We start from the raw sequence: 20,978 nt of genomic DNA on the forward strand, positions 1-20,978 counted from the left end.
TTACAATAAAACTTCATAGTAACAGAAGCAGACAGGGCGAATGAAGCTGTACCAAAGTTTTTAGAGCTAAATACATCATGCGGTGACCAGAGTATATGAAAAAGGAAATATTAAATTATCGATAGTGTTATTTAGGCATTTACAACAATACCAATAATAGCTTATAATGGCAATGACAAGTTTGAAAATTATGATGGAAACCTAACTTAAAGCCAAACATTTAGCCTACAATCTGGCATTAAAAAATGCATTATAGCGCCCAAAGGGGAATTGCAAAAATAGTGAATTGAAGCATAGTCTGTGCGTTTTACTGTCCTGGAGCTTATTACAGTAATGTTCCAGAGGAGAGATCCATACACACAGTTTACATTGGGGATTAGACAGACCCTTAAAAAGCTGCTCTGTCACCTAGCGTTACCAAAACAGGCCAACACGCTACCCTGAGCAGAGCTCAGCACCTTTAATCATTTGACATTTCTTTACATTGACAGTTTTCCAGGTTGGTTTTCAATGAGAAATATCCATCTGGGACCTGAATTAGCTTTAAGTGTAGGTGAAGCAAGGCGGTGGAATAAGGTTTAGTGACAGAGGAGCGGTTTTGGAAAGGAAGCAAGAGGAAAGATGGGCGACAGAGATTTTTTTTCCACCCAGACAAAGACCCTTTTGACCCAGCAGGCTCCAGACATATATGCAGTCAGCCCTCAAATAGATACAGGCCTGTGTAGCTGCGATGCATCCACCACACGTTTCCTCTCACACCCTTCTACCACCGTCGTCATTATACACCTACAAACAGACTCACCCTGACTATTCGTGGGCACCAACTCCTACCAAGAGCTTTCTGTACTGACATCGGTTGCCATAACGACGGCGTCTCACACTCACATGTGTGGGATCAGAGGTCAAGGTTCATGGGTGGTGCTTGGTGGGCTCAATGGTGCTCTGTGTGTCATCATACAGACTTCCAGTAATCCAAGGCTACGGAGGGTCATGCAAAAAAGTGGCAGAGCTCCTAACGGCTCTCTCTTCAGCAAAAACCTGTGACTGGAATTTATCTTTTCACGTAGAAGATGATGCTTATAATCAAATTATGCTATGACACCTGTGAGCCTGCAGCCAAAGAAACCTGCAGCATAAATTCAGATTTGGAGTTCATTATTTCAGTGATCAACTGGTGAATTTCTTTTTCTCCCAAATTGAAACCACACTCTTATCTGGGGAGAGTTTGGGAAACGTGTTTATGAGCACATGTTTGCAAGTGTGTAAGTATATGCGCCTCAGTGTTTGTGCACACACACACATGGCATGTGTACTCGGTAGATCTTAAATCTGGACGCATGACATCACCCCACACAGAATATTTTAGACGAGCCTTTTTAATGGGCTTTGTTGTAAACACGGTCTGACTTTCAACACTTATGATCAAATCATACTATGCCACCTGTGAGTCTGCAGCTAAAGAAACTTGCAGCATAAATTCAGATTTGGAGTTAATTATTTCAGTGATCAACTAGTGAATTTCTTTTTCCCTAACTGAAACCATACTCTTATCTGGGCAGAGTTTGGTAAACATGTGTTCATGAGTACATGTTTGCAAGTGTGTGAGTCTGTGTATATGCGCCTCAGTGTTTGCACACACATGGCAACAGCAATTAAACTTGATAAATGCTTTTGTTTACAGGAAAGCACCATAATATGTCTTTCTCTTTATATAGACAGGTCATAAACACAGCCACATATGTCTGTGCTATGCTGTGTGGGATCCGTGTTGTAGCGTGTATACACTTCTGTGTGAGTTCTGATGTGTACTTGTGCATGTGTTAAACAAAATGACTGTGAGGTCAGAGTCAGACACTGGCGGCGTGTTTGCAAGTGACCTCTGTTAGAGCGGCATCAAAACCAATGGCCTTTACAAGTACTTTTTTATTGAAGAGGCTTGTTTTCATTGTTTGCACTTTGCAAACCAACCATTTTCACTGACAATGCCACAGGCAGCTCAACAGCTGGTTCGCTGTGGCTGACAAAGGCCGCGTCTAAGCCACCAGGATGTAAATCAGTGTGAGGTGATTAGTCGATACATACGGCTTATGAATGAGGTTTGAGACAAACATAAAGGCTTTACTAAGGACTTTTTGGGATTTTTCTTTTGTCCAAACCCCTTTCAGGCTCCAACTGAAGCTGGAGGAACTGATTTTTCAGTTAATATGTAAAAAAAATTATCCAGTTAAATATGGGTTATATTTTCAGAATAGCTGCTGCTTTGTTCTATAAAAATAGTTCCACGCATAATCATACTTATATAATACTTGGCTTAACTACGTTCAGGGCAGCTCTGTACTTAGAATTTTCAAGCCCAATTAAAGTTTTATTCCAGATAAGTTTGATTTGGATCTTAAGAAATCCACCTAAGCGGGATTGATGTTGTGGAACTGCAACGGGAGAGAGACGGGATGGGAGGTGCTGCTGAGGCTTAAATAGCTTTAATTAGAGCCAGACAAAGACCTCCTTATACATCTATAGTGGTGGGGGATCACAGAGACTTTAGCTTAAGAGTCTCTCAGACACAGACAGACGCAAACATTAAGTAATAATTAAAAAACACACATGAAAATACAAAAGCACATGCATCCAAAATATGCATGCACGTATACAATTGGACATGAAGCATCAATAATTTATACTTGATGTATTTATATGATTCTGTTGTCTGAACTGGGTGGGTAGTGTATAATGTTTGTCTAGTAATTAACAAAGAACCAGAGGCTTATCCAAGTCTGTAACATATATAAAAAGAAACAAGCTCTTTGTGGCTGTACCTAGGCATAGTGGTGTTTTGAGTTAAATGCTAAACATCAGCATGCTAACAGGCTCACAATGATAATGCTGACATTTAGTGCTAAACACAGAGAGCAGCTGAGGTTTGGTTGGTTTAAATAAATAAATGTGGTTGGATTTATTTGCTCATAAACAAAAGTTTTGAGCAAATTTGACATTTTGATCACTGAAGTTAATTATTTCAAATCCTCCAGAGGGGAATATGAATGTCTGTACCAAGATTTAATACCAGTTCATCCAATAGCTGTTGAGACATTTCACTCAAAACCCCTTGACCTTGTTGTATACTATATGAAAAGTCAGGGAATCACTTAAGTCAGTAGGATTCATCCTCTGGGGACCATGTCTGTACAAAATTTCATGGCAATCCATACATCAGAGACAGAGTGAGAAACAGAGGAAGTAAAAGGGAATTCTTCAAAGAGGACCCACGAATGAGACTATATCTATTTAACTGCCGTGGAGAAAGAGGTCTTTCATTAGTCCAGAATGGGATTCCTATGAAGTGTCGCTGCAGCCTGCTGCAACAGTTCAGGCAGGAGAAGAAAGTCCAGTGGAGCCATGTGTTCTCTGTCTGTTTACAGTGCTTTTATTAGGCATCCTGTGGCACAGGCAGCCTTTTGAAAGGCCGTCTTTATAGGAGCTTTCCTGTTTATGCTTAGGGGTGGGAGGTCAGCACTCGCAGCCCCGTGCTGAATATGGTCAATCTGCCTGCATAGGAAAACTTTGTGTGTGAGTATGTGAGAGAGAGTGTGTGTGTGTGTGTGTCAGCTGGGTGATGGGAGGGATTTAAAGTGATGTGGGAGCCCGGCTTGGCAGGTTATTATTGTAAGTGCAAAAGAACGGTTCAGGACTTTGCCTTCTAGGCTGGAACACACAGATACAGTCCTCTCTGTCCTTGTCTGACTGTTTGTCTGTCTGTCTCTCTGAGTCACCTCTCTGCCAGGGGGGTTATGCTGACTGTTTGTGTTTGAGCTTTCAATCAACATGTATATCAGCAGCAGTGGCAAACACACAAACAAACACACAGACACATATGGAGAGATATCCATGATGAATTTAAACTTATTAACATAGATGCATAAAAAGCATCTTAGAGACTAACACCAGAAAAAAACATTTCTAGAGGTTACAAAGGGAGGTGTGTTTAATGTGGCTGGAGGTGTTTGAGGGCAACCAAGAGGAAAAAAGAGGACCTAGACTCACCCGAGGACCCCTCTTGCCTGGCAGGCCTGGCTTCCCTGGAGGTCCAAGCAGTCCCTGGAGAGAAATAGTATTCAGTCAGTGCTACATTTTGACTTTTTGAGGGATACTATACACATAATCATACTCTATCGAAACCATCAGATCTTTAAGACTCCTTTCTGCATTTCCACAGTGAACCCAGAGACAGGCTGGGTAAAAAAGTGACACCTTTTCATTCCCCGGGTGATGAGAGTTCAGCCTTATCCATCAGGAAGTACTGCTCTTGTGTGTCAGGAAACCGTAGTAACACTAGAAGTAACAGGTCATTTCCTGCGCCACTCAATGCCCCTGTGTGGCTTTATCGGGCTCAATCGTTTTCTTTTAATCAAAAAAGAGGAAAAGGAGAAGTCAGGGAAAACAGAGGGCTTGTGGTTGCTGAGGCCAACCAAGAGCTACCTGCAGGGATCTGGATCCTGATGCAAATGTGTGTTAAAGCCTCTGCGTGTAGCATTTCTAAAATGCTTTGTTCACTGTAAAATGCATTATAGTATTTTTACCATGTTGTTAAATCCGATGCCTGAGATAACACAGGTATGAAGGTCTAGTAAAAAAGCAGCAGCATCTACAGTAAAGCACCGTTACTGACGTGTGAAAGTTGTACCCTTTCTGTAGTTTCCTCATCTCAATTTTCACAAGGCTATGAACTTTAAGAGACAAGGGGAAAACTTCAAAAACAATTTCATCTTCAAAACAACGCCACAAGCCTTCTCATACACAAAGACCTCAGTCTAAAGGTTATTGTGATCACAGCTCCTACCTGTGTACTGTATAGCGCGTCTGTGTTCTGGTTTTTATCGCTCAGAATTATAATAAGCCCCCCAACGCTGCAGCTCTTCCAGGATGACCTCCATGGTTGAGACCACCCCTCTTGTTACAGGTGGTGGGGCACTATGGTGGCCTAAGGACCTGTCAACATCAACACACACCCCTGTCCATCTTCACGCTTCCACCCCCTGCTTCGACCCTCCTTCCTTGTTTGTTTATTCCAAGTGTCTTTGTTCCTCTTTGCACCTGCTCATCTTTAACATATTCCTTTCATTCTTTCTCCCTTTCTGGGAGAATTCGTTTGTTGACTGCTCTCTAGCCAGGGAGTAAGAAGTCTCACGAAATTCCCACGTCAGTGAGCACTTTCCAGTCACCACATTTCAAACACAGACGGATGGGCTGTTTTGGGTTATGAAGTTTAGATGTGCTGAGTGTGCCTACTAGGGAATGATTTGTGCTGCCTGACAACTGAATCTAAATTATGTATTCAGACTTTTTCTGTGATCTTTGTGAAAGCAACTGCAACTAATAAACTATAACTTGAATTGACTTGCTTGAAATTGTTATAATATTCTCCTTAATTAAAAACTAAGTAAAAACTACTGGATTAGACAATAAAACTTTACAAACTATCTTCTTATCCTTTATTGCCATTATGTCAAATTAATCCTCTTAAAAGCTTTTTAAATGTGGAAACATTCAAGCACTCCAGTAGCTTGCACGTAGACTCTAACTGAACACAGAAGCCTAGATGTGCAAGGAATTTTGAAACAGTCACTTCATTTAATTTGATCTCAAAGCCAATATGGCTTCAATTAATAAATAATCATATTAAAAAATTCAGAACATATAAATCACATTCAGAACAGATCACTGGATGTTTTTCCATTGGCAGTCACAGTGCAGCTTCTGCACTGTGGAAACGAGTACAGATTATGGATCTATTGCGTCTTTCAGTAAAAGATACTTAAGGCAGAAGGAGTGATGATAGACAAAGCCAGTGACCAGAACCGGAATGACTGCAAGACTTTTCATTGGCTTCTTAGTTTCATATTTTTCAAAATGTGTGCAGAGAGAGAGAGAGAGAGAGAGAGAGAGAGAGAGAGAGAGTATGTGTGTGTATGTGTGTGTGTGTGTGTGTGTGTGTGTGTGTGTGTGTGCAAGACTGTGAGAAAGAGTTTATGTTTATGAAATCCAAGCTACATTGAGAAGGAAGTGTGACTGGGTTCATCTGGCATCTTCCAGGGCACTACATGGCAAGACTGAGACAAAGACACACACGTATGCTTACAAATACCCACAAGTATGCATGTCTTTCTATAGTTGTAAGGACACTCACATAATACATTCCCTTGCCCCTTACCCTAACCTTAACCTACAATTGAATTGCATTGAATTGAATTGCCTAACCGTAACCACGTTATTCTAACCTTATCCTTAAAACCAAGTCTTGTCACGCATGCCACATAACCGCAATGTCCATGGTTTGATTCTGGCAGCGGACCTTTATTGCATGGACTCCCTAAACTATCTCTAAACTATCACTGTCCAATAACATATAGAGTAAAAAAAAAACAAAACCATTTCTCACTATGCAGAAATGTCCTCACTACAGTGATTCTCACAATAAATAATACATCCAGTCTAACATATGTGATCCTTTCCTATGACTCCATTTAAGTCAGAAGCCTGACAAAACACACTTTTAAGCACATGTAATGTAAAGTGTAGAATATGCCAATTCAGCATAACCCTGAACAATAGCTGGACCACATGTTACCGTTTTTGTTCTGATATTTTCCTCTGGTTGGATGGTTAGGCACAGATTTGTACTGACAGAGCTGCTCTCAGATTTGTGTAACCTACCATATGATGTATTTGGCATAACATGAAAGTTTCTTGGCTTCAGCATAGTATCAGCACTTGTAAATGATGTCAGACACTCTTTAAGTAAATGACATCATAACACCCCTTAATCATCCCTCTACAATCTCTTTTCAATGGTGGATTACAGCACTTCATATTGAGATTGCAGGTAGAGCTTTCTAAATGGCAGCAATTTGGTTGACGGTAATGATAGTCAAGCCTGGCATGGACATCGCTACAGAGGTAAATTAGCCAGCTCTAGACACACCACACTCTGCAATCTACAGCAGTAAATTACAGACCACTATGAAGAATAAGCAAGGCACACGTATCAAACACACAGGCCCCGCTCACACCTTACAGTAAAATGACTCCTGGGTGATTCAATCAAAGGGTGGCTTTAAATACAAGTACAACACACCCAAAACATGCTGAGGAGATACAGAAGTTGGATTGCTTAGGCCACATTTGAAGGCGACGAACTGTGTTGTCAACTATGTGTAGTTTACCTCCAAACACAATTTAGTTGCTTATTCTGAACTATTTGAACAAAACTCTGAAGTTGTTAACACAGTCCTTTCCTCTGCTCTGTGGTCATGCATAAAATGAGGCTTTGCCCACAAAAAAAAAAAAAAAAAAAATCAACTATGACCCAGTAAGCTCAAGTTGTCAGTCAAGATGTAAATGAGATGCAACCTGAACCCCGGTGTGAACTGAAATCTATGGAAAAGGTGAAAATGGATCTGTCTGCCTCAGTGTTCCCGCTCCTTGCCTACCTTTCCAACTGCATTGGAAAGCTAAATGATGGTGTTTACTGACTGCTTTGACCCTTGACCTAGCTTTGAAGGAGGGCCATGTGACCCCCACTAGCCCTCTATGACAGAGGAATCTGGTGGAGAGACGGCAAGGCGTCAGACCTGACACGTCACACCCAGCCTGGAGGGTTCTATGCACAGAGGAAGGAGGAAAGGAGGGAGGAAAAGTAGGATTTCTAACCTGTGTGGGAAAGGAGATAGTGCTACATTAACCTACATATCTCTGTGGTCTCTTATTTCCAGCTCTAGAGCGCTAGAATCAAACCTGGTCTTTCAATGGTGACAAAGACCACTTCACTTTCACCACTTCACTAACATAAACCATCAAACTCAGCACCCACAACTGCCAGCACAAACAGCCGAGGCATAGCCTGCATGTTTCTTGCTCCTGCATTTTGGTCAAAGTCTCACCAGAGCCAAAAAGGGGACCATATTAAGTCAATTTTACACTGGTTCCCCACCAGTCCACTAGGCACCTTATGTCCTTAAAGCATGTCGTGCTAGCTAGCCCTTGATCCAAATCAAATAAGAGTGCTCAAGCCCATATACATATATTGTAAATTTACTTGCCTTCTTTGGGGCAGGCACACAAACAAACACTCACTTATCAACTCAGAAGCAAATAAATGTGCTTACCTGGGGGCCTGCTTCTCCTTTCTGTCCTACAGGTCCAGCCAGAAGGGAGAACTGAGTCGGTGCCACCTCCCAGCTTTGGAAGCCATCAGTAGCAGGTGGTGTTACTGGATTGTGTGACGGTCTGGTAGGTCGTGGAGTAACTGGAGTCTTGGGGTTAGTTCTGGCCTGCTTTGTTGGCTTGGTGACCTGTTTGGAGTCTGGCTTGGAGGGTTTAGCTGTTGCAGTTTTGGAAATTGTTGATTTTGAGGGGTTGACTTTGGATATTGTTGGTTTAGAAGGGACAACTTTGACAGAATTTGCTTTGGGTTTGGACAGAGTGGCTTTGGATGTTGTAACTTTTGGCTTGGGAGATATTTTCTTGGCTGTGGTAGGTTGTGGTTTCTTTGGGACTGCACTTTGGTCTGATAAGGCAGAGTCAGACTTTGTTTTGGGGGGTTTGGTGCTGGTAGTGGCAGGAATAGTAGGTTTCTTCTTGTTGTCTGATCCTGCAATTGTCTTTTTGGGGTTGCTATGAGGAGTGGGCTTAGGGGGAGTAGGTTTGGAGGGTTTCTGATTTGAAGCTTTAGAGGTGGAGGGCTTCGGGGTTGGTGGTTTTGTTGGGGGAACTCTTGTCCTGAGTGGTGCTGTGACAGTTTCGGTCCTGGTCTTGGGAGGCGGAGAGGCCAGCCCAAGCTGGGCTGTGACTGGCATCACGGTTCCCAGCACGGGTGTAGGAATGGTCCCAGGATTGGGTTTTATTGTTTGGGTGGGGGCCACATATCTGACAGCCGAGGCAGCAGCGGCAACACTCCTGGCTAGGCTTAGCCCAGTAGGCTTCTTGGCTGTTTCCGGGCCACCACGTTTAGGTGTAGCAGCGGTAGCTGTGATGTTTGTTTCTCGTGTTAAGATAGGCAGCAAGGGAGGAAGGTTAGGCCTGTATGTGTCAGCTTCCCTGCACTGTTTCTTAATGTACCTGCAGTAGTTGTGAGCTGCCTGTGCAGAAGGGACTAGGTCAAACTGGCAGATGGCTCCTTCAAAGTGTGCTGAAGCTTGCTGTTGGCTCGTCCGCCCCAGCAGGAAGGAGCCCTGGAGCTCTGGAGCCAGTTCCTCCTCATTGTCCCACCCAAAGTCTGCATGAACACTCTGCTCTCCGCAGGAGGCATATAGAGTCACTCTCTGTCCATTAATTCCCACTGCCAGCTGGTGCCACTGGCCATCATGGGGCTCATAGGGCAGTGCCACCGAGGTGTTTGGTCCTGTGTGAAGGACCAGTTTGCCCGGTACAAGCTGCAGACCGAGAAGGAGCTTCCTGCGGCCTGAGAGTAGGGTGAAGAGGAAAGCACTGTTGACACGGTGTGAGCGAACACTCAGGACCAGTGCCACGTTGGGCCAGACGGCCACTGGGAAGACTGAGCGCAACGGAGCTTCGATGTGCGCCCGCTGGTTGAGGATGATCCCAGATCTGAATGGAATAACCCCTGTTGGCACCGAGCGTGACGGCTTCTCTCCCTTAAGCCCCAACTTTTGGAGGATGTCCACATCTGGATAGAAGGGAGAGCGATGTTAGAGGTACAAATAATTCTGACAGGCTTGTTTATGATGTTAACACACCAGTGCAACTAGACAACAAAAGTATGCCAAGTGTATTTTAAGATTTATTTTAAGACTGGAGACTTAACATTATCCTTCTGATACATCTGTTTTGTTAATTTGTGATTATTCTTTCATATTATTATTGTCTAAATAACTATAAGTCTGTCTTATATGTTTTGTAACCTCTACATACAGAAATTACTATCTTTTTTGCTATAATGAGGAATCTGGAAATACATCATCAGGAAAAAATGGGTACACAGTGAAGGATGGTTTCATAAGACAAAGGATACATCCCAGTTCACTTAATTTCATTTCTCCTCACTCCTCTGAGAGGAATTAAGAGATTTGGAGCATCCTTAAAGATGTCAGATCTGACCGGTTTCCAGGAGTTAGGACAGATGAAATATGATAACTGAGATGTACCCTAGTGCTTGAAGCCAATGAAGAAGCATCAGCAAAGAAAATTCTGGATAGCTGGATAAAAAATGTCATAAGGGAGTATTTTTAAAAAGTCAAACATCACTCAAAACAATTGTGAGGACACAAGAGAGCAATGAGTTAGCAGATATGGATGAGAGCAATCATGCTGAAGGAATCTGTTAAACATCTTTAAATTATTAATAGGACATTCTGGAGTCATTGTGAGAATTTGCTCTTCCTGAATCAAGAGAGGCTCAGCAAAATATTTTAATATATTTTTGCCAGTGGCTGTTGGATTGGCTACTCTGACGTGTGAGCCAATTTTCCAATGACTTCCCATCAACAAAATAAAAACAGTATTGCTATCACATATGACAGATATGGCAGCATCACAACCATACATCATGTCAGACTCATCTTTCAGCGAACACACAGCAGTTCACAAAGTGGCGTGTGGGATGGAAAAAAGATGGTTGAAGCAAAAACTGAAATACAAACAATAATAAACTCACTGGGTTTTGAGGTTACCAAAATGCTTCTGTAGGCTGTCTAGCGCAACTTGAGGCCAAAACAAATGACTATGTATAGATCCAAGCAGACATAAATCTAGGCTGATGGTAGGGGAGTATGGAGCAACCTTGGATGGTTGCTTTATGTTCTCCGAGTGGGTAGATACTGCACACAGGTGCTGTGGTGGCTTTTGTTTTAAATGTCAGTATTTAACAGCCTCATGCTTCTCCACAATATGGCAAGTTCTGGCATCATTTTGAAGCATAAAACAGCTTTAAGCGTTCCTGCAACAAATGGCCTCAACATATGTTTATTGCTACACAGGCCTGCAAATTCTTAAAGGAGCAGCTCACCCCAAAATGTGGTACTATCTACAATATATCAATAATCTATACTCACCCACTTTTGTTGGTAGTACCACAACACAAACACCAAGCATAGCATTTTGCGTTATATTTGCCTTCCTGACTTTGGTTACTGAATTGGGTTTTATCCTAAAAATGAGTTAATTAAACGCAACTATAGCCACTGTAATAAAATATGAACACCTTCAAAACACCTTTAAAGCAAACTCTGACTTGCATTTGCAACATGCAGAGCTATAGCTATTCAAACAAGAATAACATCCAGTGCTTTCTTGCTACTGATAAATTCACTAAAATCCATTTACCTATGCAACAGAGAACAAATAAGTGCAGAAAATATATCCATCCCTTCACTTCATCACCATATTTTTTGTATGTAAGGACTCTGTTGCCAATAACTGACCCCTTCATCCCCATGGTCACGTGGCACAGAGCGAGACAGGACTTTGTCGTAGGTGTTCACCCAGTGCAGAGGGAAACATGACGGCTGGTGGAGGTAATTGTGAAGGGGCTCAGTCAGGGCCAAAGCAGCCAGTACCAGGAACACACAATCAGGCTAAAGGACCTAATCCTCTCTTAGTAGCCATTTGGCCAATCAAGCTAACAAATATGCATTTGTGAATTTTGAGGCACAAGGGGGCAAAGATCGGGTTCTAAATATACATTTGGTGTAAATTATATTACTTCCACAACAATGGGCACATCTGAGTAAGTGAGTCATCTGAGTCTAAGTAGATGTGCTGGAAACATTTGCTACACTGATATGAAGGCATGGCATCTTTGTTTTAAGGCTTTAGAGGATTAATGAGCCAAAGGACATCGGCATCATCAGACAACCTCCTGTTTTCCCTTCTCTTCTATGCCCTTTTCATCAATAGAGTCAGTTGTGGACATTCAGAACATGACCATAGTAACCACCAGAGAGCACAGCATCTTCCTGCCTAGGGCAGAACAAAGTTTCCAGCATACCAGCCAACTCTGACTCCCTGTTGTCGGGGGTCCCAGCGCTCGGTCTCTCTGACCTAGGCCCCTCAACATCTTTATTCTCTCTGGGCTCATTCTGACCTGTGGTCGCTGGGCCTCGTCTAATGGGGACATGTGTATAGAAGCTCTGCTTGTGAAAAGATGGAAAAGTGGGAAAACAATGTTGATGAGATGACAGAAAATGGGAAAGATGAGGGGACAGACAGATGGGTCCTAACAGTTGCTGTATTGGTAAGCTATAGAGAGCAAGGACTTCAATGAGATGCTTGTCTTTCTGTAATACAAGGCTTGTTTCATTAGACCACTAAAGGGATTTCCAACATTGGAAATATGTGATTGCACGGAAAGTTTAAAAAAAGTTGGGTGAGGATTTAATTCCTACAGTAGGAGCGCTGGTAGTTATCAAGCAATTAGACCCAAGGGAAGAACTTCACCTAAAATAATGTGTGTAGTGTGGAATTATTGAGTGCTAACTTCCCACTTGTTCATATAACATTGTGCTAAAAAAAAAAAAAAATCTAAAAAAACATTTTTGTCCATTAAAAAGGGAGCCAAATTGAGGCATGCCTCTCTTATACAGCCAGTTCTTTGTGGTCTTTCCATGTTCTGTATGAGGCTGTAAGACTTTCCTTTACCTCAAAACATTAGGGCTTTATAAAATAGTCTGAAGAAACAAGACCTACTTGAGGTATAATGTATACCCATCCACACAGTGAATTCTCCTCTCTGTGTGGTCTCCTCTGCACTAAGAGGACAACAGGACTTGGCAGCGAGGTGGGGGGTGCATTACATGTATCTGTTGCGTACATAGACGTCTGTCTCCAAACTTCTTTTGTTTAAATACCACTTGTATTATAACTGGGGCATACATTAACCATGCGGTATTAGATGTGCAGCATATTGGATGGATGTAAACACACGTGCAAACCTGTGTTTAACACATGGCTGGAGTTCATTGCCTCACTCTGTGCCAAGTCACTCAAGTAGGACAGATAGAAAGTCCAAGGCTATTCACTCTAATGTTATCCTGTAATGTTATCCCTTGTAGAGGATGAAGTCACTGATTCATTCAAACACACTCAAAATAACTCTTTGGCTGGGCTGAAGTAGTCTACAGTGAGCCATTATGATATATCTGAATGGAAAAGTAATCCCCACAGCAACACATCGCATGTATTCCCATGAAATCAGGTCTGCGATTGAAATTTGAAGTTTAAGTGTTTAAACTAGAAAACCAAAGTTCTGTCACATGATGTAATTAAAGGACAAAACACGGTAAAATAACATTTTACTTCTTTTTTTTGATTATATTTTTTGGCATTTTGCCTTTATTTGATAGTGAGAGTAGAGATACAGACAGGAAAAACAGAGAGAAAGATAAAGGTGTTTGACACGCAACAAAGGTTGGATGTCGAATCAGGGATGTTGTGGTAATTTAGTACGCAACTTAACCATTAGGCCACATTTTACTTCTAAATGTATCTCACAATACAGTATGCAAGATACGTATAGGGTTCATACTCCAAAAGGGAATCTTAGGCAAGCATTTGGTCAGCACTGAGCCAGGTGTCTGTCAAGGATCTTATGGAATATGCTGCTTCTTAACAGGGTGATGAGAAGGAACTTTTTCCTCCATAAAATGCAGCCTGGCGCTGGCCTTTTGCTTCTCCCTTCTACTTCTACTCTACTTGGTTGAGGAGGGAAAGGATCAAAAGAATCTCTCTCTACTCTGGCTTGGCTGTGATGCTGTACAAGAGAGTCCAGTTATGCCTAAACAAGTGCCTGTTGAATGCACCACAGATATGAAAACACTTAGATCTACACTCTTTGAGAAAAAAAAACATGCCGTGTACATAATCAGTGTCGTAGCAGTGATGCTGTGTGAGAAGTGTATCACTGTAGACACTCTCTGGGAAATGATTGACAGGTTTATACAGTAGCCACACTGACTGATTGTGCTGCGGGTTTGAAGATGCCTTTCTTCATTCATATGGCTGCCCTCTTAGGGAGTGCAAACCAGCGAATTCAGCCACTCTGCAACAGTGTTGTTGCCAGATTTGACAGACGCCAAGAAACCCGATCAGAGCCTAAAACCCGCTCAGCCGAATTTTTTTACTCCCATTCTAGACAGGAATTTTTTTCATCCATCTGACATACTTGTTTTTTGGGTGATGATATTTTCTTGAAATAACACACAACTTGGTCTGCATAGAGACAAATCCAGATCTTGGCAAATCCAAAAGCACGATTACAGCAATGAAAATCATCTCCACCAAGTCTTTTAGACATTATATTAAAAGTAAAAAGCCGTCACTTAAAAGTACAGCTTTTACAAGGCTTATCACAGAGCTGTGACTTTGTAACCGAATATCAACTTCAATGGGAAAAAAGTTTCCACCTTTTCAGTCTCTGCGTGTCGGGCTTATTGAACTTTATGTCCTGTCAGTCTTAATCACAATAACTGGAGAAGAAAAGAGAAGGAGTTGATTCACTGGACTGTGTCTATGACTTTTTATCAGGGGAAACTGCCAAATGGCACAAAAAAAGTCAAAATTTTCTCAAGCTGCTCTAACTATTTTTACCCACCCGATCAAAAAAAAAAAAAAAAAAGGTAGCCTAAAATGGTGGATTGTTTTTAATATTTGCACTATCATAACCTAACTTGCATGACTTTAAATCTATTCAACTTCAGCAGTAGTCGTGACAGCGACTTTTACATCTCATCAGTGTAAATTATACCATTTAGACAGGATTGTCCGGAGACTGAACTTTCTTCATAACGGTCAGCTTTCAATCTATGATCTATCTGTTCACACAACTTAGCTTACTCAACACCTGTCGTCATGGCAACGGTTGGCCCAATTCTCAGAGAAATGTGTTTACGTGCTTGGTCAATGACCAAACAGGCAAAGAATAACTCCAAAATCCCCCCCCCAGTGCTCCAATAAGTTTTACTGTTTTTTCCACTGGTAAATGTGCAGTTAGGAAGAAATATGTGAGAAAGTGAAGCGACTGAATGGAGGCAAGGTGGAGGCGACTGGAAGCTATGTCTTACCTTCAGAGTGTACTTGCGTAAGTCCCAGGTAACAAGTACAATATAAAACGGTACAGAGCAATAGGGCTCTCCTGGGGGGGAAGAGAAGAGAGGACGTTAGAGAGAGGCAGCGGTGACACAGTCATGAATCATACAATTACTGATGTTTAACTCTTAAAATGATTTAACTGCCTTGTTATTTACCACTGAGGGCAGAAATCTTATGCTTTAAGAGGATTAAAATGTGGTCATTAAGGAACCTACTGTGTGGTACCACAAAACTACAAAACTGATGTTTTATGAATCATTTGAGGATATGATAACTATCTGTAACCATTGTTTAGAGTTTTCATTAGAGGTTTACATCACACTGAAACACAGATTCAAACAAACCCATGTGCTTTGCAACTGAGCTGCTGCTTCCACTTGAATAACAAATGGGAACTGGATTCTGCTAAAGCACTTACAACTCTCTTTCTCTCTCTCACACACACATACACAGCTTCAAATTGCGGTTTTTAAGACACAAATACAACAGTAGACTTATCCATCAACCCTCCTCCCAAAACCAACATGTGTACGCACACACACACACACACACACACATAGAAATAGTCTCTCTCGACACCCCCACCACATCCAGGTGTGCAGCAGAGCTGAGGGGACTGATTGGCAAGTGGACTGAGAACTCAGTGGGGGACCGAGATCTGGTGACAGGCTGGAAGCCACTGTTTACCGCTGGAGGTCATCCAGACACACATAGTCACACACACACTGAAGGAGGAAATGTGTATAGCAGCTGTGGCTGTGGAGGGCCACAGGCAAGCGAGCAGACGAGAGCTCCAAATACATGAACGTGGGAAAGACGGTAACTATTATATAAACATGTTTACCTGCACTTTCCCACGCGGAAACGTGTACCAAAACAGGGACAGATATTTTCTTTCTCTTTAGAAATATTTCAGCCTCTGCATTAACCAATGGCTGCTTGTATCTGAATGCCTGAATGATTATAATCAGAGTGTGTGTACATATATCTAAGTGTGCTTGTGTGACAGTGTGCTTACATACGTGTTTGTGGCGCCTACGTCTGCTCCTTGTTGCTAATAAAGCCTCATCATAATCAACCCCACACACAGCTGGCTGTGGTTACTCATGATGCTTGGTTTGTGTGTGTGTGTGTGTGTGTGTGTGTGAGGGAGTGTGTATCCCCCAGACTGCCAGCTGGTTACAGTCTTACTCAGTGTCTTATCAGCTGAGGAGAGATCCGTTTTTTGAAAATGAGTCATGATCGCTGAGATTTTTTTTTTTTTTTTTTACTGCAGCAAAAATGACTCTCATTCTCTGTTTTCTTTGGCTTTTAGTTCTTGGTAGTTTGTTGAGGATTTCATTAAGGTGCTTCTGAAGTGTACGAGACAGGTTAGGATTTTTCCTCTGTGAAGCAGTTGAAGGTGGAGGTGGATATGTGTGCACAGTGGACATTTAAATCAGTGGATCTGACATCTGTACACGGACCCTGTCTGGTGTGGTTTTCATACTGCAACAGTGAGCTATGACATGACTCCCTGAGGGAATTCTCAGCTAAGCTGAGTGGACAAAATACAGGCCAGCTGAACAATACCTCTTCCTATGTCATCCATTAAACCAGTCAGTCTAACCTATATATTATGCTTGAAACCCCAGAAGTCACATTTCAAAGACAGGAAGGGGGGGAACACTGCTCTGTAATACTGGAAATATGATTCTTAATTCATCTATTCCTTGAATTTCAGCTGATCTTTGCTCTAAACAGAGATTAGCACATGCACCTCCTTTGCCACCAAACAGCCAAGAATGGGAACAAATAGCGGAAAGACAAAAATAAAGTTATCGAGAAAGAAAAAGTGTGACTGAGCAATAAACTGATGGAGAAAGTGAGTCAGAACATCTGGATGTTTGTTACATTTTTTTTTTAATTTCCCCAAGTGGCAAAGAAATTCATTTTTTAAAAGTTTTGACAAAGCTATTTGGTGTCACATTGTGCAATCTGAAGCAGTAGTCAGATGATAAACTGTCATAGTTCTGCAGTGTTCTCTTTTCCTGCTGTTTCCGTTTTAATTCATCACTCTCTTGTGAGATGTTTTTGCCATTATTGTCTTTATCACTTTTCCTAATCCTTGACTGCATTACACATGTCCAAACTCTGATTCTATCCTCTCGACACCCCCCCCCCCACCCACCCTCCTCCCCTCTGACACCACCACCACCACCACACACACACACACACACACACTGTCTGCAGGCCAGCAACCAGTCAAAGGTTGAGAAAAAGCCACTGAGAGGCCAGTGTAGTTTCCGTTTCTTTTCACGGGCTTGGACTACTCAATGATTCCTGAAAAGATTTCCCAAAGGAGATCCTGCCCCCTGAGTGCACACACACACACACACACACACACACACACACACACACACACACAAACACACACAAACCACACACACACACACACGCACACACAGTGGAAAATTCCTATGGATGGATAGACACTGACAGAGGTTGATGAGGAGAGTGTAACCGGTATCTCATAAGATGATTGTGTGTCAATCATCTGTTCTTTCTGCAGTCAAGTGATCTCTAATTTCAGACTGTTTACTTCCCGATCAATACGACCTACATCAGTCTCATTTGAGATGTTTGAGGAGATGTAAGATGTTAAATTGTGTGTGACTCATCGTGATATCCTGCTCTGGATTTAGAAATAGAAGAACTACTTTAGTTAACTGAGTCATAGCAATACTGATTAACTCAGAAAGTATTTGTGTGGCTACATATTAGATTATTGAAATTTGGTTAGTTAGTTTTTTTCCCAATGTAGATTATTGTCAAAATATACTACAATAATACATTTCACCAGAATAACTGCAATGCTTCACAATAGAATGAGCTATAAAGAGCGACACCGTGTGGACATGTGGTGAATGATGGCTGACACCTCGCAGGTAGACTTTCTTCACTAAATCGTAATACATGTACATCTTCAATGAACCATGTAGATATACCACTGTTGGACAGCTGCTAATTTTGTGTGGACAGAAACCTCATATATATATGTGTGTATATATATTATTTTAATTTCCCTAACACATGAAAGATAATTTCTACACAACATCCAGGCAGGTGGCGTAAATTGTGGAAAAATAGATGGAAAAATTAAAAACTGGGGGGGCAATGGTGGGTCATATCTCCGGAGTTTCCATCTCCCTAGATGATTGTATCTCTTCCATCTAGCCACTGAACCATCAACCAAACCAGATGCTGACTGCGCAATAAAACCAAATATTAATCTATGGTTAAACTGACGCGTGCACGCATAAATGAATGAATGAATAGCTTTTCAGTATGAACTAGACAGCTGGAAGATGCGTGTACTTCACTAGAATAAAGCTGATGCCAAGACAAGCCCAAACATTTCACCCCATATATTACAATAGCCCGATGTTGTAAACACATGCACATAACATCTGCATTTTATGTCACTGAGCACTTAACTCATTTACAGATGTGTGTGTGTGTTTTTTTATATATATATATTGAAAAGTAGATGTTGTCAGGGAATCTATTGCAAAACCTGATGTTGGTTTTAGCCATTAAGTGCAATAGACATTTGTTTAAAGTTGGATTTCTCATTCACCTTTAAAAAAATCTGCTTTTACTATCCTGCGTAAAAATTGGCTGCGGGCTCTGTGCGTAAAAAGGAAAAACATGGAAAGCATCCTAACAAATTTAACACGCACCAGTGGATGCTGATTTACCTCTCATGAAACTTTATAGATCTAAATAATTGCTTGTTTTGCTTACTCAATCAGATGAGTCACTTTAGTAAACACTATTATGGCAATGTTCCTGCATGAACTGAAAAAAAATGCCACAGAGGATAAAATAAACAATATTTGTTTTCACAATCTGTCTGGCGCAGAAGTAAACAGATAAGAGGAAATATTGAATTAGATATAACCTACATAAACTACTTCCAAATAAACCTGGTGACTAGTATTTTTGTCTACTTGAAATAAAAATATAGAGGGAAAAGGTACAAACACGAGAAATATCTACATATTTTGGCAAAGTTATGTTATGTGTCATACAAATAACAAATGACACCGGTGCTTCAAACAGACCCCTACAGAGCTTCAATAGTCCCCAGTGGACATCATTGCTGCATGGTGAGCTGGACCACTGCCAGCCGGCACATCTCAGGTACGCACATGAAGGCACACAGTTCCTTCATTTCATCCCCGGCAGTGATCAAGTCTCACCTCAGCTCTTTTCCAACATCCTCTCATCAGAGCACACGGAAACGATACAATAAATGAAAAAAAATAACTGTCACTTACTTTGTGTCTAGATGAGAGGTTTTGCAATCTCTCCTTCGGGTGCCTAAATTCATTTGTATTCATTTGTCCTGGCAGTCAAAAACCTGATCCGTTAATCACAGCGTGACTCCTTTGCAAGGGGGGCAGAAGACACCGGTCGCCGTTTTACACATTTGAAAAGCTTGAGATGAAGTTCCACAGGAAAAAACTCATGTTGATTTGCCTGTCAAGCCCGACATAAATTCCTTCTGGCAGGATGGTTTGACAGAGAGTTTCCCTGCGCGATTGTCTGTCGATATTCCCCTGTGTTTCATTCATTTATGCCGATCCAGATTCAGGGACGCGCAGCCGGAGAGAAAGCTGGGTTCTTTTAGAGGGGGGTTACGGAGTCAGGAGCGTTGGACTCATCCCTTTCCTTTTTAAATAGGCTTTCTGTGGGTAAAGCGATGGCAAATGCACCGCACAGCCAGGTGTCAAGTTACAAACCCAGCGGTTGTATCGAGCAACTACACGCCTTCTCCAGGGGGTGGCCACATGGATCCTATCCAAAACCCCATGCACCGGTAAACCAGATGAATGAACCACGGTGACACTCGGTGGGCAGCACTTCAGAGACAGAAACTGCTGAAGCAGGGACGCCTACAGCTGCTCCAGAGGCTGTCCTTTATTTGTCCATCTTGTCATCCCTCAATGTGTGGAATAATTTGGGTAATTCTAAAGGCACTATTACCTATGATTACATCAAACCATTCAAACATCCTCCTTTAATTTTCTCAGGAAAAATGGTTTGTGAGAACTTACCAGCAAAGCAAGACATTTACTGTGAACTTTACGAGTAAAGAATATGAAAACAGATAGGAGTAACCCCTTATAAAACAGACAGAGAATGATTTAAGATGTAGTCATTTTCTGGAAAGATCTTTCTTCTCTTGTTACACATACACACACACAATGTGATGGAACCATGTGCACAATCTCAGGACAGGTCATACAGATTTTGCAATATTATTATTAATACTATTTAGATAGCAGTTTTACCCATTGTGTTACAGAAGTGTGAATGGAGACATTTTAGAAAGGGATAGCACCTGGATCAGCTCCCATTACCTTAAGAGGGGTCACGGCCTGGCGCAGGATCAGGACTTCCAAAGAACTCTGCACAGCCACAAGAGCCAGTAATTACAAGACATCTGTTTGAGGTGTGTCATGAATGTGTTTACTTAACAGCATGATAAGATATTTATTTGTTCCTTACAAAATTTCGCCCCCCTTCCTCCTTAAAAAAATGTTCTTTGAAGATATACAAATATCATATCCTTCCCCTCTCAAAATTGTTGAAGAAATAACAGGAACTCATGGGTTTCATGAGACTGAGCATGAAACAGAAGTGTCAGCAGAAGAAGAGATTCTTTATTATCATGAAAAAAATTATATATATATATATATATATATATATATATATATATATATATATATATATATATATATATATAAGGAGCATGAAATAAGTGAGCTTTGCATTTGTCTAACAAATGTCTGTACTAAACATGAATGAACAGTACTAACGCCTCCTACAGG

At 41.6% G+C, this 20,978-nt stretch overlaps 1 protein-coding gene across 1 annotated transcript in view; it reads right to left on the reverse strand.

Annotated features, from left to right (window-relative positions):
• The window catches only part of col27a1a (collagen, type XXVII, alpha 1a), a 77,226-nt gene extending 57,351 nt beyond the window's left edge, over positions 1-19,875 (reverse strand). Inside the window, exons 1-4 of the mRNA XM_044334086.1 lie at positions 19,422-19,875; positions 15,072-15,142; positions 8,163-9,682; positions 4,042-4,095 (exon numbers count right to left, since the gene is read on the reverse strand). Coding sequence (XP_044190021.1) covers positions 4,042-4,095; positions 8,163-9,682; positions 15,072-15,142; positions 19,422-19,474 — 1,698 coding nt within the window. The 5' untranslated portion in view covers positions 19,475-19,875. The remainder of the gene's footprint in view (positions 1-4,041; positions 4,096-8,162; positions 9,683-15,071; positions 15,143-19,421) is intronic.
• Between the last annotated feature and the right edge of the window lie 1,103 nt (positions 19,876-20,978).

The sequence above is a fragment of the Thunnus albacares genome, chromosome 18 (assembly GCF_914725855.1).
Source record: "Thunnus albacares chromosome 18, fThuAlb1.1, whole genome shotgun sequence".
Lineage (NCBI taxonomy): Eukaryota > Metazoa > Chordata > Actinopteri > Scombriformes > Scombridae > Thunnus > Thunnus albacares.